The sequence below is a fragment of the Heteronotia binoei genome, unplaced genomic scaffold (genome assembly GCF_032191835.1).
Source record: "Heteronotia binoei isolate CCM8104 ecotype False Entrance Well unplaced genomic scaffold, APGP_CSIRO_Hbin_v1 ptg001309l, whole genome shotgun sequence".
In the NCBI taxonomy this organism is placed as follows: domain Eukaryota; kingdom Metazoa; phylum Chordata; class Lepidosauria; order Squamata; family Gekkonidae; genus Heteronotia; species Heteronotia binoei.
This window is the reverse complement of record NW_026800234.1, coordinates 245,001-267,443: the sequence shown is the minus strand read 5'-3', so window position 1 is coordinate 267,443 and position 22,443 is coordinate 245,001. Positions and strand designations below refer to the sequence as shown.

At 49.8% G+C, this 22,443-nt stretch overlaps 1 protein-coding gene across 3 annotated transcripts in view; it reads right to left on the bottom strand.

Moving 5' to 3' along the window:
- The window catches only part of FCHSD2 (FCH and double SH3 domains 2), a 349,063-nt gene that overhangs the window by 103,188 nt on the left and 223,432 nt on the right, over nucleotides 1–22,443 (bottom strand). For all 3 annotated transcript variants that reach the window (XM_060263895.1, XM_060263898.1, XM_060263896.1), the window contains exon 9: nucleotides 4,177–4,299. In XM_060263895.1, the coding sequence (XP_060119878.1) occupies nucleotides 4,177–4,299 (123 nt within the window). The remainder of the gene's footprint in view (nucleotides 1–4,176; nucleotides 4,300–22,443) is intronic.

Here is a 22,443-nt window from a genome sequence, read left to right as displayed (position 1 = left end):
TCCCTTGGACTGCAGAAAGATCCAATCAGTCAGTCCTAAGGGAAATGAACCCAGGCTGTTCCCTGGAAGGTCAGATGCTGAAGCTGAAGCTCAAATACTTTGGCCACCCAATGAGAAGAGAGCACTCCCTGGAGAAGACCCTGATGCTGGGAAAGACAGAAGGCCAAAGAAGAAGGGGACGGCAAAAGAGGAGATGGCTGGACAGCATTACTGCTGTAACTAACACGAATTTGAGCAGACTTCGGAGGATGGTGGAAGACAGGAGGGCCTGGCGTGACTTGGTCTATGGAGTCGCAAAGTGTCGGACTCGACTGTGCGACTGAACAACAACATAGGGGGGGGCAGGGATGGGGTGTGGGCTTGGAGGCAGCCTGGGGCAGCAAAACCCCCAGCACCGCCACCCTCGCCGGTCTGTGGAAAAACTGTCTTCCACAAAACCGGTCCCTGATGCCAAAAAAGGTTGGAGGCCACTGGTTTAAATGAACAAACAAAAGTTCTAACTGCAGTGAATCTGCCTTGGGTTGGGGGCCGGAGATCAAGGCTGACGGGGCAGACGCATGATTCCCGGTGCAAGTACACTTGCATTGCTGGCCGGGAGGTGGGGTGGGGTGGGGGGGGATGAAGTCGCCTTCCAGTGAGCTGGAGCTCCGAGCTGTCAACTTGCCAATGCCATCTCTGATCAGTGCTGGCCCTTTGGGGATCTTAGGCAGAGCTGTCTCTCTCTTTCTCTCTCTCTCTCCGTCCAGAAGCTTTTCTGCAGAGATGCCAGGAACTGAATATCAGAAATGCAATAAAACTCACTTCTGAGCAGTGCCTTCTCCTTCCCTCGCTCAGTTAAGACCTTTCAGGCTTGGCACTGGGTGATTCCCTGGAGACAGCAAATGCTCTCGATGCCAGCTCAGTTCCTCCTAGGGTTGCCAAGTCCAATTAAAGAAATATCTGGGGACTTTGGGGGGTGGAGCCAGGAGACATTGGGGGTGGAGCCAGGAGCAAGGGTGTGACAAGAAGAAGAAGGTATTGGATTTATATCCCGCCCTCCACTCTGAAGAGTCTCAGAGCGGCTCACAATCTCCTTTCCCTTCCTCCCCCACAACAGACACCCTGTGAGGTGGGTGGGGCTGGAGAGGGCTCTCCCAGCAGCTGCCCTTTCAAGGACAACCTCTGCCAGAGCTATGGCTGACCCAAGGCCATTCCAGCAGGTGCAAGTGGAGGAGTGGGGAATCAAACCCGGTTCTCCCAGATAAGAGAGCTCTGGCTGACCCAAGGCCATTCCAGCAGCTGCCAGTGGAGGAGTGATGAATCAAACCCGGTTCTCCCAGATAAGAGAGCTCTGGCTGACCCAAGGCCATTCCAGCAGCTGCCAGTGGAGGAGTGATGAATCAAACCCGGTTCTCCCAGATAAGAGAGCTCTGGCTGACCCAAGGCCATTCCAGCAGGTGCAAGTGGAGGAGTGGGGAATCAAACCCGGTTCTCCCAGATAAGAGAGCTCTGGCTGACCCAAGGCCATTCCAGCAGGTGCAAGTGGAGGAGTGGGGAATCAAACCCGGTTCTCCCAGATAAGAGAGCTCTGGCTGACCCAAGGCCATTCCAGCAGGTGCAAGTGGAGGAGTGGAGAATCAAACCCGGTTCTCCCAGATAAGAGAGCTCTGGCTGACCCAAGGCCATTCCAGCAGCTGCCAGTGGAGGAGTGATGAATCAAACCCGGTTCTCCCAGATAAGAGAGCTCTGGCTGACCCAAGGCCATTCCAGCAGGTGCAAGTGGAGGAGAGGGGAATCAAACCCGGTTCTCCCAGATAAGAGTCCGAACACTTAACCACTACACCAAACCGGCTCTCCACTGAACTGACAAGCACAACTGAACTCTAAAGGGACTTTTGGCCATCACATTTAAAGGGACCGCACAACCTTTTAAATGCCTTCTCTCCATTAGAAATAATGGACGGGGCACCCTCTTTTGAGGCTCAGAACTGGACCCCTTGGCCAATCCCCCTCCCCCACTTTCTGATGATCCTGAAGCAGGGGGCGGGCCTTCAAACAGAGAGATCCCTTGCCCCCACCTGGGGATTGGTAACCCTAGTTCCTCCCCTCAGTCCTAAATGAGACGGCCGACACTGTGAGGCTCGTGTGGGTGCCCTTGCAGTGACCGCTGGGCCTCAGTTCCTTCCGGCTTGCTCAAGTGATGCTGCCTTGGTCCGGGGTGGAATTCTAGCAGGAGCTCCTTTGCATATCAGGCCACGCCCCCATGATGTAGCCAATCCTCCACAAGCTTACAAAAAAGAGCCTTGTAAGCTCCAGGAGGATTGGCTACATCACGGGGGCGTGGCCTAATATGCAAAGAAGCGCCTGCTAGAATCCCACCCCCGCCGTGGTCCGTCTAGGTCAGTATCAGCCACTCAAGCTGGCTGCAGCTCCCCAGATTCTCAATCGGACGACTTTCATATTGTCTGCAGCCCGGTCCTTTTAATACGGGGGTACTCAAGAAGTCTGAAATTACTGGAATGTGTTGTTATTATTATTAGCACCAAACTGGTTTTTAAAATGTTTAAAATGTTTTATTGTAAGATTTTAATTCGTTAATGTTTAACCTGTAAATGTTTTTACTGTTGTGAGCCGCCCTGAGCCTGCTTCGGCGGGGAGGGCGGGATAGAAATACAATGCAATAAAATAAATAAATTAACTAATTAATGGGAGATGCTGGGGATTGAACCTGGGACCACCTGCAGGGCGAGCAGAGACTCTGCTGCTGAATCACAGCCTCTCCCCTAAAAGGGCTTCCCTTTTCATTGATCTGCGATACTTATGGTGAACTTACGAAGCTGTTTTTTCCTGAATCAGGCCTTTAGTCTGTCTAGCTCAATAATGTCTACTCCAGGGGTGGCCAAACTTGCTTAATGTTAGAGCCACATAGCATAAATGTCACAAGTTTGAGAGCTGTAAGACAGGGAGGGAGGAAAATAGAGGGAGGGAGGGAGGGAAGGAAAGAGGAAGGGAGGAAAGAAGGAAGGAGGGATGGAAGAGAGGGAGGGAGGGAGGGAGGGAGAGAAAAAAATAGAAGGGGAGAGGAAGGGATGGGGGAGGGAGGAAGGAAGGGAGGAAGGAAAATAGAAGGGGAGAGGGAGGGAGGAAGGATGGAAGGGAGGAAAATAGAAGGGGACAGGGAAGGAGGGGGAGGGAGGATGTAAGGGAGGGAGTGGGGGAGGAAAATAGAAGGAGAGGGAGGAAGGAAAGAAGGGAGGGAGGATGGATGGATGGAAGGGAGGGAGTGGAGGAGGAAGGGAGGGAGGAAGGAAGGAAGGAAAAAAGAAGGGGAAAGGGAGGGGGAGGGAGGAAGGATGGATGGATGGGAAGGAGGAAGGAAGGAAAATAGGAGGAAGGAAGGAAGGATGGAAGGGAGGCAGTGGGAGAGGGAGGGAGGAAAATAGGGGAGAGGGAGGGGGAGGGAGGATGGAAGGGAGGGAGTGGAGAAGGGAGGGAGGAAGGAAGGAAAAAAGAAGGGGAAAAAGAGGGGAGGGAGGAAGAATGGATGGATGGAAGAGAGGGAGGAAAATAGAAGGAGGAAGGATGGAAGGGAGGCAGTGGGAGAGGGAGGGAGGAAAATAGAAGGGGAAAGGGAGGGAGGGAGGATGGAAGGGAGGGAGTGGGGGAGTAAAATAGAAGGAGAGGGAGGGAGGATGGACGGAAGGGAGGGAGTGGTGGGAGAGGGAGGGAGGAAAATAGAAGGGGAGAGAGAGGGAGGGAGGGAAGAAGACAAATGTGGGGAAGGAGGGAGAGGTGGAAAGCAACTTTAACTTCAAATGCATTCTCCAAGACACTGGCTGGCTTGGAGAAGCGATTTCAAGAGACCAGTGCCTTTTCCAGTCCAGCCAAGGGGATGTGGGGGCTTCAGGAGCCACACAACATGTGTGAATGAGCCGCAGGTGGCCCCCGAGCCAGTTTGGCCACTCCTGGTCTACCCTGACTGGCAGGAGGGCCCTCCAAGGCCTCCAGCAGAGGTCTTGCACGTCATCCACTGCCTGGTCCTTTCAACTGGAGGTACTGGGGTTGGAACCTGGGACCTTCTGCACGCAAAAGGGAGGCTCTTCCGCTGAGCCATGGTCCCTCCCTGAGCCACGCAGCTACAGCCTCCGACTTCAGCTCATCAGACTTCCTTTTGCACGAAGGGAATCGCAAGCTTACCCGACTGGATGTTTCCAAAAGAAACTGGAATGTGCTTTGTACAGCTTGGCATATTTCTAATTCAGTCCTGCTGAACGCCATTAAATAATCTTTAAGGTGATCGTATACATTCCCATCAAGAGCCTGTATTGGAAAAAAAGGGGGGGGGGAAAGACACACACATTCAGATACTCACAACTGCAGACTACAGAGAGAAGACACATTTCCCCACTTTCCTCAAGATTACCGTTGGCTTGCGTGGGCTATGAATACCCTCCACAATATGGAAAAGACCATCAATAGTCTCACAAGCTGGCACTACAGTATGTTATAAAAAGATCTACTACCTGCACTTTTCCAGATAAGAAACATATCCGTAACATACAAAAACAGAGCTGGCAGGTACCCCCAAGGGGCATCTAGTGAAGCCCCCTGTGCAAAATGCAGGAAATTCACAGCTACTCCACCGCTGCTCTTCCGGTGACCCCTGCTCTGTGCCCAGAGGAAGGCAAAAAACCTCTAGGATCCCTGCCCAATCTGGTTGGGTGAAAATGCCTTCCTTACCCCCTTTGAATCTTGTGGGCTACCCAGCTGTAGAGAGCCAGTTTGGTGTAGTGGTTAAGTGTGCGGACTCTTATCCGGGAGAACCGGGTTTGATTCCCCACTCCTCCACTTGCAGCTGCTGGAATGGCCTTGGGTCAGCCAGAGCTCTCTTATCTGGGAGAACCGGGTTTGATTCCCCACTCCTCCACTTGCACCTGCTGGAATGGCCTTGGGTCAGCCAGAGCACTCTTATCTGGGAGAACTGGGGTTGATTCCCCACTCCTCCACTTGCACCTGCTAGAATGGCCTTGGGTCAGCCAGAGCTCTCTTATCTGGGAGAACTGGGGTTGATTCCCCCACTCCTCCACTTGCACCTGCTGGAATGGCCTTGGGTCAGCCAGAGCACTCTTATCTGGGAGAACTGGGGTTGATTCCCCCACTCCTCCACTTGCACCTGCTGGAATGGCCTTGGGTCAGCCAGAGCTCTCTTATCTGGGAGAACTGGGGTTGATTCCCCCACTCCTCCACTTGCACCTGCTGGAATGGCCTTGGGTCAGCCGTAGCTCTCTGATCTGGGAGAACCGGGTTTGATTCCCCAAGTTTGGTGTAGTGGTTAAGTGTGCGGACTCTTATCTGGGAGAACCGGGTTTGATTCCCCACTCCTCCACTTGCACCTGCTGGAATGGCCTTGTGTCAGCCATAGCTCTGGCAGAGGTTGTCCTTGAAAGGGCAGCTGCTGGGAGAGCCCTCTCCAGTCCCACCCACCTCACAGGGTGTCTGTTGTGGGGGAGGAAGGTAAAGGAGATTGTGAGCCGCTCTGAGACTCTTCAGAGTGGAGGGCGGGATATAAATTCAAAATCTTCTTCTTATTCTTCACTCCTCCACTTGCAGCTGCTGTAATGGCCTTGGGTCAGCCACAGCTCTCTTATCTGGGAGAACTGGGTTTGATTCCCCACTCCTCCACTTGCACCTGCTGTAATGGCCTTGGGTCAGCCGTAGCTCTCTTATCTGGGAGAACTGGGTTTGATTCCCCACTCCTCCACTTGCAGCTGCTGGAATGGCCTTGGGTCAGCCAGAGCTCTCTTATCTGGGAGAACAGGGTTTGATTCCCCACTCCTCCACTTGCAGCTGCTGGAATGCCCTTGGGTCAGCCATAGCTCTTGTAGTTGTCCTTGAAAGGGCAGCTGCTATAACAGCTCTCTCAGCCCCACCCATCTCACAGGAGGTCTGTTGTGGGGGGGAGGAAGGGAAAATAGATTTTAGCTGCTCTGAGATGCGGAGTGGAAGGCGGGATATAAATCCAATATCATCTTCTTCTTCTGTGCCACTCTGAAAAGTCTTCATCCGAGCTTTGTTATACCTAATTATTATTTACTTGTAATTATTATTATCCACCTTTCATTATTTACTTATGTCTTTATTAAATTAGGTGGACAAGAACATCACTAGGAATTACATATCCTTTTGTTTCACCTCGACTTGCAGCAACAGCAATTAATGGACAACTTTTATTACCTTTTATGGCTATCCAGACCAAATCGTCTTCCAATTTATTACCCTACTTTGCCATTTGATCCTAACTTTGTATCGTTTTACACTCTTAATCCACCAACTACACGTATTTCAGCCCACTGTACTCGTCTGGAAAAGTATGCATGCATACAAAAGCTCAGATTCTGAAGGAAACTTGTTGGTCTTAAAGGTGAAACTTGACTCCTACCTTGTTCTACTGCTTCAGACCAACACGGCTGCCCACTGAGATAGATCTGATTCTAGTTTGAAATCCTGCTTTGGAGAGTGTCAGCTGGAGTGTCTGACGTTATGTAGGGCTTTTTTTTGTAGCAGGAACTCCTTTGCATATTAGGCTGCACCCCCCCCCCCCCCGATGTAGCCAATTCTCCAAGAGGTTTACAAGATTATGCATGGGATGGAGAAGGTAGAGAAAGAAGTACTTTTCTCCCTTTCTCACAATACAAAAACTCGTGGGCATTTGCTGAAATTGCTGAGCAGTCGGGTTAGAATGGATAAAAGGAAGTCCTTCTTCACATGTGACATGTGGAATTCACTGCCACAGGAGGTGGTGGCGGCTAGAAGCGTAGCCAGCTTCAAGAGGGGATTGGATAATTATATGGAGCAGAGGTCCATCAGTGGCTATTAGCCACTGTGTGTTTGTGTGTGTATATATATATGTATGTATATATATATATTGGCCACCATGTGACACAGAGTGTTGGACTAGAAGGGCCACTGGCCTGATCCAACATGGCTTCTCTTATGTTCTTATGTGACACGGAGTGTTGGACTGGAAGGGCCACTGGCCTGATCCAACATGGCTTCTCTTATGTTCTTATGGGACACAGAGTGTTGGACTGGATGGGCCATTGGCCTGATCCAACAAGGCTTCTCTTATGTTCTAATGTGACACAGAGTGTTGGACTGGATGGGCCACTGGCCTGATCCAACATGGCTTCTCTTATGTTCTTATGTGACACAGAGTGTTGGACTGGATGGGCCATTGGCCTGATTCAACAAGGCTTCTCTTATGTTCTTATGTGACACAGAGTGTTGGACTGGAAGGGCCACTGGCCTGATCCAACATGGCTTCTCTTATGTTCTTATGTGACACAGAGTGTTGGACTGGATGGGCCATTGGCCTGATCCAACATGGCTTCTCTTATATTCTTATGTGACACAGAGTGTTGGACTGGATGGGCCACTCGCCTGATCCAACATGGCTTCTCTTATGTTCTTATGTGACACAGAGTGTTGGACTGGATGGGCCATTGGCCTGATCCAACATGGCTTCTCTTATGTTCTTATGTGACACAGAGTGTTGGACTGGAAGGGCCACTGGCCTGATCCAACATGGCTTCTCTTATGTTCTTATGGGACACAGAGTGTTGGACTGGATGGGCCATTGGCCTGATCCAACAAGGCTTCTCTTATGTTCTAATGTGACACAGAGTGTTGGACTGGATGGGCCACTGGCCTGATCCAACATGGCTTCTCTTATGTTCTAATGTGACACAGAGTGTTGGACTGGATGGGCCATTGGCCTGATCCAACAAGGCTTCTCTTATGTTCTAATGTGACACAGAGTGTTGGACTGGATGGGCCACTGGCCTGATCCAACAAGGCTTCTCTTATGTTCTAATGTGACACAGAGTGTTGGACTGGATGGGCCATTGGCCTGATCCAACAAGGCTTCTCTTATGTTCTTATGTGACACAGAGTGTTGGACTGGATGGGCCCTTGGCCTGATCCAACATGGCTTCTCTTATGTTCTTATGTGACACAGAGTGTTGGACTGGATGGGCCACTGGCCTGATCCAACATGGCTTCTCTTATGTTCTTATGTGACACAGAGTGTTGGACTGGAAGGGCCACTGGCCTGATCCAACATAGCTTCTCTTATGTGACACAGAGTGTTGGACTGGATGGGCCATTGGCCTGATCCAACATGGCTTCTCTTATTTTCTTAAGAGCTGACAGGACTCTTAATTACAGGGTCTACTATAAGCTCCAGGAGGATTGGCTACATCAGGGGGGTGCGGCCTAACATGCAAAGGTGTTCCTGCTACCAAAAAAGCCCCAATACTAGGACAAACTATTGCTTCCTGGGAAGGTAGATCTGCACACGATTCGGCAGGAAGGAGGGATACACCATTTTGTAGAGAGAGACTATGTAGTGTAGGGAGAAGATGGTGGAAAGAAGAACAGAAGCCCGAAGATAACCACAAACCCTTCCATGCCATTAACTAACTAGCAAGGTCTCCTGAAGTTCCCAAGACTTCACGTGCCCACTTATTACTCCACACAAGGTTATACATGTTCCCTTCCATTCTGCAGTGACCCTCCACTATTAGTAATGAAACGGTATTAAAGGCTGTTATCAGATGTCTTGCAAATATAAGCATTGAAGGAAGCAAAGATGAGCGGCTGGCTACTGTTAGTTTTCAGCAAGGCTGTTAATGAACGGGCATTCAGGGGGCTGAGGTATGCCGAAAGCGACTTGGCACATGGCACACACCCGCTTATGAGTCCCAAAGCAAGAGGACAGGCAGGGCAGGCAGCTATTTAGCAGTGAAACAAACTTATCACGGGAACCAAACCGCAAATCTCAGAATCCTTCAGAAAAGATAAAGCTAATGATGTGTGAACAGGCTAGATCAGTTACATCACAGGTTCCTCAGCTGGTGGCACCATCTGCCTCAATTCAACATTACCTACACTTATCACCTAGTTACTAATTGAGACTCTAGCTAACTCCTTCCACTCTCTCTCTACCTGTATGTAAGACCTGAGGACGGTTGGTGACTTCTAAAGAGGAAGAGGCGGAGGGGATGATTATGATACTGAATTTATACCCAGCCCTGTACTCTGAATCTCACAGTCTCAGAGAGGCTTACAATCTCCTTTACCTCCCCCCCCCCATCAGACACTCTACGAGGTGCGTGGGTCTGAGAGAGCTCTCCCAGAAGCTGCCCTTTCCAGGACAACTCCTGCAAGAGCTATGGCTGACCCAAGGCCATTCCAGCAGGTGCAAGGGGAGGAGTGAGGAATCAAGCCCGGTTCTCCCAGATAAGAGAGCTATGGCTGACCCAAAGCCATTCCAGCAGCTGCCAGTGGAGGAGTGGGGAATCAAATCCGGTTCTCCCAGATAAGAGAGCTATGGCTGACCCAAGGCCATTCCAGCAGCTGCCAGTGGAGGAGTGGGGAATCAAACCCGGTTCTCCTAGATAACGGAGCTCTGGCTGACCCAAGGCCATTCCAGCAGCTGCAAGTGGAGGAGTGAGGAATCAAGCCTGGTTCTCCCAGATAAGAGAGCTCTGGCTGACCCAAGCAGCTTCCAGTGGAGGAGTGCGGAATCAAACCCGGTTCTCCCAGATAAAAGAGCTATGGCTGAGCCAAGGCCATTCCAGCAGCTGTAAGTGGAGGAAGGGGGAATCAAACCCGGTTCTCTCAGATAAGAGAGCTATGGCTGACCCAAGGCCATTCCAGCAGGTGCAAGTGGAGGAGTGGGGGAATCTAACCCAGTTCTCCCAGATAAGAGAGCTCTGGCTGACCCAAGGCCATTCCAGCAGGTGCAAGTGGAGGAGTGGGGAATCAAACCCGGTTCTCCCAGATAAGAGAGCTCTGGCTGACCCAAGGCCATTCCACCAGCTGCAAGTGGAGGAGGGGGGAATCAAACCCGGTTCTCCCGGATAAGAGAGCTCTGGCTGACCCAAGGCCATTCCAGCAGCTGCAAGTGGAGGAGTGGGGAATCAAACCCGGTTCTCCCAGATAAGAGAGCTCTGGCTGACCCAAGGCCATTCCAGCAGGTGCAAGTGGAGGAGTGGGGAAATAAACCCGGTTCTCCCAGATAAGAGAGCTCTGGCTGACCCAAGGCCATTCCACCAGCTGCAAGTGGAGGAGTGGGGAATCAAACCCGGTTCTCCCGGATAAGAGAGCTATGGCTGACGCAAGGCCATTCCAGCAGCTGCAAGTGGAGGAGGGGGGAATCAAACCCGGTTCTCCCGGATAAGAGAGCTCTGGCTGACCCAAGGCCATTCCAGCAGGTGCAAGTGGAGGAGTGGGGAATCATACCCGGTTCTCCCAGATAAGAGAGCTATGGGTTACCCAAGGCCATTCCTGGAGGTGCATGTGGAGGAGTGGGGATTCAAACCCGGTTCTCCCAGATAAGAGAGCTCTGGCTGACCCAAGGCCATTCCAGCAGCTGCAAGTGGAGGAGTCAAACCCGATTCTCCCAGATAAGAGAGCTCTGGCTGACCCAAGGCCATTCCAGCAGCTGCAAGTGGAGGAGTGGGGAATCAAACCCGGTTCTCCCAGATAAGAGAGCTTTGGCTGACCCAAGGCCATTCCAGCAGCTGCAAGTGGAGGAGTGGGGAATCAAACCCGGTTCTCCCAGATAAGAGAGCTTTGGCTGACCCAAGGCCATTCCAGCAGCTGCAAGTGGAGGAGTGGGGAATCAAACCCGGTTCTCCCAGATAAGAGAGCTCTGGCTGACCCAAGGCCATTCCAGCAGCTGCAAGTGGAGGAGTGGGGAATCAAACCTGGTTCTCCCAGATAAGAGTCCGCACACTTAACCACTACACCAAACTTGCTCTCTGTAAAGGAGACTGTAAGACGCTCTGGGACTCTGATTCAGAGAGAAGGGCAGGGTATAAACCTGCTCCTCTTCTTCTTGTCTCTTGCCCTGACGGGCATGGCCCAGGTTAACCTGATCTCATCAGATTTCAGTAGTTAAGCAGTGTTGGCCCCAGTGAGTACTTTGATGGAAGGCCACCATGGAAGTCCAGGGTTGCTGTGTAGAGGCAGGCAACGGCAAGCCTCGTCTGTTTATCTCTTGCCAGAAAACCTCTAAAAGGCTGCAGTAAGTCAGCTCTGACAGCACGTTAAGGTACCAACCCAGAGAGGTGGGCTTCGCCGGCACAGCGACGAAACTAGCCGGCTCCAGAAAGCTTTGGGGTTGACAAGAGGATCCAAACGTCTTGACAAAACTGCCTTGCTCTTCGTCGAGGGATGATAATTGCCATGCTATGCAGCTAGCATCCAGAAACCACTGCAGCGCTACGCTCGAAATGCTGTTGGACAACCGGTTTCGAATCACAGTTTCAAAGCGCTTCAAATCCCACTAAAGGCCGCCTTTAAGATCACACCAGCCTGAGGTATGGTCTGGGAAACGATGCGGCTGAGGTAAACTTGCAAAGAATTGCCTCGCAGGGTGGAGGAAGCGAAACAGAATGAGGAGACTAACGCTTGCCCCCACCTTATCCGCTCATTTTAAAAAAACACAGCGGCAGAGGGAAAAAAGGGGGGGGGGGGCTTAAAATAAGCCGAAAACAAAATCCGGCGTGTTTGCCGAGTGACCGCATCGCAAAACCAGCTATTCTCTCGGCTGTTATATCGTGTTGCCACAAAGGGTTTCCTGTTTAGTTCGCAGACGAAAAGCTGAAGCTAAAATAAGGCTGTTTCAGATCACGTTTCTGTCTCCTCTTTAGGCCGATGGCACCAAATGAGAATCTCGCTGAAGTTTTTCAGTGCTGTTCAGTTACTTATATACTTTGTTCATATTCCATCCTTCCCCCTGTTAATTAACGGCTTGTAGTATCTGTTTATTTGAACATATGAACATATGAAGCTGCCTTGTACTAAATCAGACCTTTGGTCCATCAAAGTCAGTATTGTCTTCTCAAACTGGCAGCGGCTCACCAGGGTCTCCAGCTGAGGTTTTTCACACCTATTTGCCTGGACCCTTTTTTGGAGATGCCAGGGATTGAACCTGGGACCTTCTGCTTCCCAAGCAGATGCTCTACCACTGAGCCACTGTCCCTCCCCAATGTATGGTATATTTGCACCATACACTGCCTCTCCTATAACGAGGATTGTGGTCACCGCACCTCAAAAAGGATATTATAACATTGGAAAAAGTGCAGAAAAAGGCAACTAGAATGATTCAAGGTTTGGAACACTTTCCCTATGAAAAAAGGTTAAAACGCTTGGGGCTCTTTAGCTTGGAGAAACATCGACTGCGGGGTGACATGAGAGAGGTTTACAAGATTATGCATGGGATGGAGACAGCAGAGAAAGAAGTACTTTTCTCCCTTTCTCACAATACAAGAACTTGTGGGCATTCAATGAAATTGCTGAGCAGTCAGGTTAGAACGGATAAAAGGAAGTCCTTCTTCACCCAAAGGGTGATTAACATGTGGAATTCACTGCCACAGGAGGTGGTGGCGGCCACAAGCATAGCCAACTTCAAGAGGGGATTGGATAAAAATATGGAGCAGAGGTACATCAGTGGCTATTAGCCACAGTATGTATGTATGTGTGTATATATATATGTGTGTGTGTGTGACACAGACTGTTGGACTGGATGGGCCAGTGGCCTGATCCAACATGGCTTCTCTTATGTTCTTATGAGGATCCAAAGTGGCTAACATAATTCTCACCTTCTCCATTTAAAACCCGACAACAACCCTCCAAGGCGGGTTAGGCTGAGAGCGGGTGACCAGCTCCAAGTCATCCAGCAAGCTTCCATAGCAGAGTGTGGATTCGAAGCTGGGTCTCCCAGATCCTAATCTGGCAACTAATACAGGTTGGTATAGTGGTTAAGTGCGTGGACTCTTAGGAGAACTGGGTTTGATTACCCACTCCTCCACTTGCACCTGCTAGCATGGCCTTGGGTCAGCCATAGCCCTAGCAGAGGTTGTCCTTGAAAGGGCAGCTTCTGTCAGAGCCCTCTCCAGCCCCAACCACCTCACAGGGTGTCTGTTGTGGGGGAGGAAGGGAAAGGAGATTGTGAGCTGCTCTGAGGCTCTTCGGAGTGGAGGGCGGGATATAAATCAAATATCTTCATCTACCTCACAGGGTGTCTGTTGTGGGGGAGGAAGGGAAAGGAGATTGTGAGCCGCTCTGAGGCTCTTCGGAGTGGAGGGCGGGATATAAATCCAATATCTTCATCTACCTCACAGGGTGTCTGTTGTGGGGGAGGGAGGGAAAGGAGATTGTGAGCCGCTCTGAGACTCTTCGGAGTGGAGGGCGGGATATAAATCCATATCTTCATCTACCTCACAGGGTGTCTGTTGTGGGGGAGGAAGGGAAAGGAGATTGTGAGCCGCTGTGAGACTCTTCGGAGTGGAGGGTGAGATATAAATCCAGTATCTTCATCTACCTCACAGGGTGTCTGTTGTGGGGGAGGAAGGGAAAGGAGATTGTGAGCCGCTCTGAGGCTCTTCGGAGTGGAGGGCGGGATATAAATCCAATATCTTCATCTACCTCACAGGGTGTCTGTTGTGAGGGAGGGAGGGAAAGGAGATTGTGAGTCGCTCTGAGAGTCTTCGGAGTGGAGGGCGGGATATAAATCCAATATCTTCATCTACCTCACAGGGTGTCTGTTGTGGGGGAGGAAGGGAAAGGAGATTGTGAGCCGCTCTGAGGCTCTTCGGAGTGGAGGGCGGGATATAAATCCAATATCTTCATCTACCTCACAGGGTGTCTGTTGTGGGGGAGGGAGGGAAAGGAGATTGTGAGCCGCTGTGAGACTCTTCGGAGTGGAGGGTGAGATATAAATCCAGTATCTTCATCTACCTCACAGGGTGTCTGTTGTGGGGGAGGAAGGGAAAGGAGATTGTGAGCTGCTCTGAGGCTCTTCGGAGTGGAGGGCGGGATATAAATCCAATATCTTCATCTACCTCACAGGGTGTCTGTTGTGGGGGAGGGAGGGAAAGGAGATTGTGAGTCGCTCTGAGAGTCTTCGGAGTGGAGGGCAGGATATAAATCCAATATCTTCATCTACCTCACAGGGTGTCTGTTGTGGGGAGGAAGGGAAAGGAGATTGTGGGTCTCTCTGAGACTCTTCGGAGTGGAGAGCGGGATATAAATCCAGTATCATCATCTTCTTCTTCTGCAAGTATCAAGCATTTCAACCTGCTGTTACGGCCATGGTTAAGCGACTCCATCAGGTTGTGTCCTGGAAGACACACACAATACAGTCTGCAGTTGGGAGAAATCTCTGATTCGGTCTCCAGCTCCGGGGCTTGTTCTGAGAACCTTTTATGGTTAGTACCATTATGAAAAGAAAAAGAAGAGATTGGATTCATACTTGGGAGTCTTAGAGCAGTTTACAATCTCCTTTCCCTTCTCCTCCCCACAGCGGACACCCTGTGAGGTAAGTGGGGGTGGGAGAGCTGAGAACTGCTCTTCAGACAGCAGCTCTGAGAAAACTGCGACTGACCAAGGTCACACCAGCATGTGGAGAAGCACGGAATCAAACCCAGTTCTCCCAGATTAGAGTCTGTGCTCCTAACAACTACACCAAACTGGTTCTCTCTAAGGGAGATCCTAGCTTTACTATAACACTCCTCGTAACCCCCTGGAGAGAAAATGTAATTGCTCTGGGAATGGGCATTTGACAAGGTTTTTTTAAAAAAATAATATGAACAAACAAAGGCGAATAATTTAAATAGATCAAACACGTGAATTATTTTTAAAGCCTTAACTTTATTAGAACAAAAAAGGTATCTGAGCTTGTCAGCGGGTTTTAGAATCGATTCACTTGTATTTGTAATTTTGTTGTTGTTCAGTCGCACAGTCGAGTCCGACTCTTTGCGACCCCGTGGACAAAGTCACGCCAGGCCCTCCTGTCTTCCACCATCCTCCGAAGTCTGCTCAAATTCGTGTTTGTTACATCAGTAACGCTGTCCAGCCATCTCCTCTTTTGCCGTCCCCTTCTTTTTTTGCCTTCTGTCTTTCCCAGCATCAGGATCTTCTCCAGTGAGTGTTCTCTTCTCATTTGGTGGCCAAAGTATTTGAGCTTCAGCTTCAGCATCTGACCTTCTAGGCAACAGTCTGGGTTGATTTCCCTTAGGACTGACTGATTGGATCTTCTTGCAATCCAAGGGACTCTTAAGAGTCTTCTCCAGCACCACAGCTCAAAAGCATCTATTCTTCTGCGCTCGGCCTTCCTTATGGTCCAACTCTCACAGTCATACATTACTACTGGGAATACCATCACCTTAACTATATGACTTTGACTATCCGGACTTTTGTTGGCAGGCTGATGTCTCTGCTTTTTATTATACTGCCCAGGTTCACCACAGCTGTCCTCCCAAGGAGCAAACGTCTTTTAATTTCATAGTTACAGTCACCATCTGCAGTGATCTTGGATCCCAGAAATGTGAAGTCTGTCACTGCTTCCATGTCTTCCCCTTCTATTTGCCAAGGTGTGACGGGGCCGGATGCCATGATCTTAGTTTTTTTGATGTTGAATTTCAAGCCTACTTTTGTGCTCTCCTCTTTCCCCCTCAACAAGTGTTTGTAATTAGCAAGTTATAAAACAACAAAATTAGTTTCCATAAATGGCACTGAATTGGCCTGGGCGGTCCTCGTTCAGAGCTCGCCTCTGCTGACGGTGACCGCTTGCCTTCCTCTCTGGAGAGGCCTCCCATCTTGCTGGCAAATGGCCAATGCGAGAAATTATACAGCTAACTGGCAAGTAGTCCTAACTGCCCCTAGCTAACAACACGAGGGGTGACACGATAGAGGTTTACAAGATTATGAGTGGGATAGAGAAGTAGAGAAAGAAGTACTTTTCTCCCTTTCTCACAATATGAGAAGTTGTGGACATTCAATGAAATGGCTGAGCAGTTGGGTTAAAAAAGATAAAAGGAAGTCCTTCTTCACCCAAAGGGTGATTAACATGTGGAATTCACTGCCACAGGAGGTGGTGGCAGCTACAAGCATAGATGGCTTCAAGAGGGGATTGGAGAAGCATCTGGAGCAGAGGTCCATCAGTGCTATTAGCCACAAGGTATAGATAGAACTCTCTGTCTGGGACAGTGATGCTCTTTGGGAGGGGGGCACAGTGGGAGGGCTTATAGCGTCCTGGCTGCACTGGTGGACCTCCTGATGGCCCCTGGGGTTTTTTGGCCACTGTGTGACAGAGAGTGTTGGACTGAAAGGGCCATTGGCCTGATCCAACATGGCTTCTCTTGTGTTCTTATGGCAGGGGCAGTGATACTGCGTATTCTTGGTGCTTGCGGGGCACAGTTGGAGGGCTTCTGGAGTTCTGGCCCCATTGATGGACCTCCCGATGGCCCCTGTGTGACACAATGTTGGACTGGAGGGGCCACTGGCCTGATCCAACAGGGCTTCTCTTATGTGACACAGAGAGTTGGACTGGAGGGGCCATTGGCCTGATCCAACAGGGTTTCTCGTATGTTCTTATGTGACACAGAGAGTTGGACTGGAGGGGCCATTGGCCTGATCCAACAGGGCTTCTCTTCTGTTCTTATGTGACACAGAGAGTTGGACTGGAGGGGCCATTGGCCTGATCCAACAGGGCTTCTCTTACGTTCTTATGTGACGCAGAGTGTTGGACTGGAGGGGCCACTGGCCTGATCCAACATGGCTTCTCGTATGTTCTTATGTGACGCAGAGTGTTGGACTGGAGGGGCCACTGGCCTGATCCAACATGGCTTCTCTTCTGTTCTTATGTGACACAGAGTGTTGGACTGGAGGGGCCATTGGCCTGATCCAACAGGGCTTCTCTTATGTTCTTATGTGACACAGAGTGTTGGACTGGAGGGGCCACTGGCCTGATCCAACAGGGCTTCTCTGATGTTCTTATGTGACAGAGTGTTGGACTGGAGGGGCCACTGGCCTGATCCAACAGGGCTTCTCTGATGTTCTTATGTGACACAGAGTGTTGGACTGGAGGGGCCATTGGCCTGATCCAACAGGGCTTCTCTGATGTTCTTATGTGACAGAGTGTTGGACTGGAGGGGCCATGGGCCTGATCCACCAGGGCTTCTCTGATGTTCTTAGCAGCATTCACAGTTTCAGAGGGTAGCCATGTTGGTGTGCAGTAGTACGACTAGTTTTGAGTTCAGTAGCACCATGACAATCAACAACATTTTGGGGTGCAAGCCTTCGAGAGTCAAAGCTCCCTTGGTCTACTCGTATCTGACAAAGGGAGCAAAAGCTTATACCCTAAAAATCTTGTTAGTCTCTATGGTGCTGCTGGCTTGGAGTCTATTGTCTTATTATGAGGGCCGGATCTGACATATGAGACCTTCCCAGGCCGGACCATGTCTGTCATAAAATGCAAGACCAGGAAGCGGAGATATAAACTTTATAAAGGATGCAACAAACACAATTAAAGATTTTTAAAAACTTAAAATACAATATGGTTAAAATTTATTTGTTTATTTATTGGATTTATATCCCGCCTTCCCTGCTGAAGCAGGCTCAGCGCTAAAAGATTAGCACTCTTAATATTTTATTTAACAGTCTCTCTTAACGGACACCTCTTGCTCTGAATTATTGGAGACCGTGTCTGTGCTGTACCAGTCTTGAGTATGCTGTTCAGGTGTAGTAAGTTGCAAACCTACTTTTGGTTTATTGACATTCATTACAGAAAACGCACGGTCAGTGCTTTGAGCCTAAGACCCAGAGGAAAACACGGAACGGCTGGGCATTGCGAGCTTTTGTACATAAGTTGCTTTGTGTACCGGTCAGCCAATGAAGGAAACAAAGGCTTTGCTTTGTAGCTTCTGTGCAATTGAGCAAGCCTGAAAAACCAAGCTGTTATGCAGAAGGAAGCAGATGACAGTGAGTTGCTCGTGGGCCCGAGAGGAGCTCTCTGGTGGACTGATCTGGCCCTTGGGCCACATGTTTGGCACCCCTGGTATACACAGTGGAATTTTTGGCTTTGTGAAATATCTGCCAACATCTGTCCATGGCCAAAGAGGGTGATCCCAGCAGAGCAACCAACTGACTAATTGTCCTTCCTAGAAGCATAACGCTTGGAAAAGAAAGCAGGAAGGCCAACCGGCAGTAAAAACACGCCTCATCAGCCCCCAACCTACATCAGGGAGGGAGTAGCGAAACAAAAATTGTCTTCTTTAGGACAGATTAGATTTTCTCACCACTGCTTCACCCCACTGCTGTCTCAGTGGTCAATGCATTAAAATGTTCAATTAATGCACACTTCCCTAGGTCTCATACAGATTTCTTTTTCTCTCTAGCTGTTCCCAAAATAGCCGTTATTTAACCAACTTCATCTGCCAAACAGAGTACCAAAACAGCGACAAAGCCAGCTCACAAATTTCAAGTCTAATGTACAGTCCCAGTGGAAGTATTCAGACAGAGCTACACTTTTTCCTGACCGCTCTGGAGACCAAGTCCTATGAGGAAAGGTTGAAGGAGCTGGGGATGTTTAGCTTGGAGAGGAGGCGGCTGAGAAGTGATAGGATCACCATCTTCAAGTACTTGAAGGGCTGTCCTATAGAGGATGGTGTGGAATTGCTTTCTGTGGCCCCTGAAGGTTGGACCAGAACCAATGGGTTGAAATTAAATCAGAAGAGTTTCCGGCTCAACATGAGGAAGAACTTCCTGACCGTTAGAGCGATTCCTCAGTGGAACAGGCTTCCTCGGGAGGTGGTGGGCTCTCCTTCCTTGGAGGTTTTAAACAGAGGCTAGATGGCCATCTGACAGCAATGCGGATCCTGTGAATTTAGGGGGAGGTGTTTGTGAGTTTCCTGCATTGTGCAGGGGGTTGGACTAGATGACCCTGGAGGTCCCTTCCAACTCAGGAGGTGGTGGGCTCTCCTTCCTTGGAGGTTTCTCAACAAAGGCTAGATGGCCATCTGACAGCGATGAAGATCCTGTGATTTTAGGGGGAAGTCTTTGTGAATTTCCTGCATTGCGCAGGGGGTTGGACTAGATGACCCTGAAGGTTCCTTCCAACTCTATGATTCTACGCATGGAGAAAGCACAAATTCAGCTATATGGATTTGAGCCCAACAGAACTGTAGAGATGAGCAAGATTTTTTTTGGGGGGGGGCGGGTATAAGCTTTCAAAAGTAAAAACTCCCTCCATCAGATAGCCCTCTGAAATGAAAAACACAGGTTGCTGAAGCTCAGTTCCCAACTACTGGAAATCCCAGTCTGCTTATCTCACCTCCTTTTATGTTGGTCTGAAGCAGGGGTGGCCAAACTTGCTTAATGTAAGAGCCACACGGAATAAAAGGCAGAGGAAGAGACGGTGGCTCAGTGGTAGAGCATCTGCTTGGTAAGCGGAAGGTGCCAGGTTCAATCCCCGGCATCTCCAACTAAAAAGGGTCCAGGCAAATAGGCGTGAAGAACCTCCGCTGGAGACCCTGGAGAGCCATGAATGGGGCTGTGGCTCAGTGGCAGAGCATCTGCTTGGTAAGCAGAAGGTCCCAGGTTCAATCCCCGGCATCTCCAACTAAAAAGGTTCCAGGCAAATAGGCGTGAAGAACCTCAGCTGGAGACCCTGGAGAGCCGCTGCCAGTCTGAGAAGAAGAGACTAACTGATGGACCCAGCGTCTGATTCAGTAGAAGACAGCTTCATATGTTAAGGGGAAAGACGGTGGCTAAGTGGTAGAGCATCTTCTTGGTAAGCAGAATGTCCCAAGTTCAATCCCCAGCATCTCCAACTAAAAAGTGTCCAGGCAAATAGGTGTGAAAAACCTCAGCTTGAGACCTTGGGGAGCCGCTGCCAGTCTGAGCAGACAAGACTGACTTTGATAGACCGAGGGTCTGATTCAGTAGAAGGCATCTTCGTATGTTCAAGGAAGGAAGGAAGATGATATTGGATTTATATCCCGCCCTCCACTCTGAATCACAGAGTGGCTCACAATCTCCTTTACCTTCCTCCCCCACAACAGACACCCTGTGAGGTGGGTGGGGCTGAGAGAACTCTCACAGCAGCTGCCCTTTCAAGGACAACTCCTGCGAGAGCTATGGCTGACCCAAGGCCATTCCAGCAGCTGCAAGTGGAGGAATGGAGAATCAAACCTGGTTCTCTCAGATAAGAGCCTGCACATGTAGCCTCTACACCAAACTGGAAGGAGGGAGTAAGGAAGGAAGGAAAATAGATGGACAAGGGAGGGAGAGGTGGTGGTGCGGGGGGCAGGACCAGGCCTGAACCTCATTCATCTTCAAGGTGCCACCGTGCTCGAACTTTGTCCTGCTGCTTCAGACCAACACAGCTGCCCACCTGAGTCTCACACTGCGTACTGCGCATAACTCAGTGCTGCTGCTTCGATGCAACGGTCCTCGTACCCACCTTTCTGCTTTTGTGCTCTGCGGAAGACAGGGCAGCCAAACTAAAATGGCCAAAAATTCACAGTCAGCAGAATTGGGTATGTGTGTGTGTGTGGAGAAGGTTTATAACCCTGAGAAATATAGCTTTGTTCTTATCACCGTGTCGAAGGCGTCGTTAACGTCTACGGATGGCTTTTTTAGCTTCAGTAGAAATTTCCAGTTTAACAGTTTCTGGACATTAATAATGAACTTTACGTGCGTCTGCTGAGCTCAGCAAGCCTCGTTCTGACAGGCCCGAATACCAGCGGGGGCCGACAGACCTTTAGGAAGGAAGGACGGTCAGGCAAAAGCTTATTGTTACCAGCCGCATTCCACCACACTTCTGTCTTCAATCTTTCAGGAAGAGCCTCAGCTGTTTATTTTAGACGCATTTCATCCTAGCAAAGCGAGGGCCTCCCACATCAATTACTGGCTATCCTTCCATGAACTCCTCCGCTTCCTCCCCTCTCCCCATCCTCCCGTCTTTGCAGAAACTTCAAGTGATTCAGGCTGTGGCATGTATTTGCTATGGAAAATCTGGATCTGAACAGTTAAAACCCCTGGAGGAAACCGATGTCTCGGAGTGGAAAGAGTTGAAGACCCGGGAGTTTCATAGTAGAAGAGAAGACGACTGCAGATTTATACCCCGCCCTTCTCTCTGAATCAGAGTCTCAGTGCGGCTTACAATCTCCTTTATCTTCTTCCTCCACAACAGACACCCTGAGAGGTAGGTGGAGCTGAGAGAGCTCCCCCAGAAGCTGCCTTTTCAATGACAACTCTGTGAGAGCTCTGGCTGACCCAAGGCCATTCCAGCAGTTGCAAGTGGAGGAGGGCGGAATCAAATCCGGTTCTTCCAGATAAGATAGCTCTGGCTGACCCAAGGCCATTCCAGCAGTTGCAAGTGGAGGATGGGGGAATCAAATCCGGTTCTCCCAGATAAGGGTCCACACAGTTAACCAATACGCTTAGTAGTGGTTGAGGCCTGTGTGGTATTATTGTTTTATCCCCAAATGCACCTCAAGTCTCTACCGCTCAACACTGCTTTAAAATCATAAAGAAGACCACAATAAAGCATCTCGCTGACCATAAGACTCTCTGAGATACTGTGCTTTTATTTTAGAGAGAATTCTCAAAGCCACAAAGTTTAATAAACTTCTAAGGAAGTGGGCCCTAAACTATGGAATTACGTGGGAATATAAATTTGCTAATCTTTAAGGTTGGTCAAGGTTATCTTTTGGATTTCTTCATTCTCACCCCTGCCAAAGTTTTGAGTTCAAATCCTGGTTTGAGATCCTAAGCTTGGTGCCCACAGCGGTCATGGTGCCCACCGATACCTTTCCTGGGGCATGGTCAGGTGGGCCTTCTGCCCAGCAAGGTTTCTGATTGGCCATTAGAGATTTGATTGCGGGCCATCACAGAAGTTTTAGAAGTTCTGCACGGGGTAGAGAGAGTTGACAAGGAGAACTTTTTCTCCCTCCTCAAAAGTACTGGAACGCAAGGGCATCCAATGAAGCCGATGAGCAGTAGATTCAGGACAAACGGAAATACTACTTTACACAGAGAGGGACTGAAATGTGGACTCCCCGCCAATAGATGAAGTGATGGACACAGGGATAGACAGCTTGAAAAGGGGATCAGATAGAGTCATGGAGGATAAGGAATTCACTGCCACAGGAGGTGGCAACGGCTACAAGCATAGCCAGCTTCAAGAGGGGATTGGATAAAAACATGGAGCAGAGGTCCATCAGTGGCTATTAGCCATAGCGTATTGTTGGAACTCTCTGTCTGGGACAGTGATGCTCTGTATTCTTGCTGCTTGGGGGGGGGGAGTGGAAGGGCTTCTAGCCCCACTTGTGAACCTCCTGATGGCACTTGGGGTTTTTTTTTGCCACTGTGTGACACAGAGTGTTGGACTGGGTAGGCCATTGGCCTGATACTACATGGCTTCTCTATATTCTTAAAGTTGTGAGCTACTGCTTAACTTACTGGAGTTCTGGATTACTGGACCTCCTGATGGCACTTGGGTGTTGGACTGGATGGGCCATTGGCCTGATCCAACATGGCTTCTCTTCTGTTCTTATGTCTGGGGCAGTGATGTTCTGTATTCTTGGTGCTGGGGGGGGGCACAGTGGG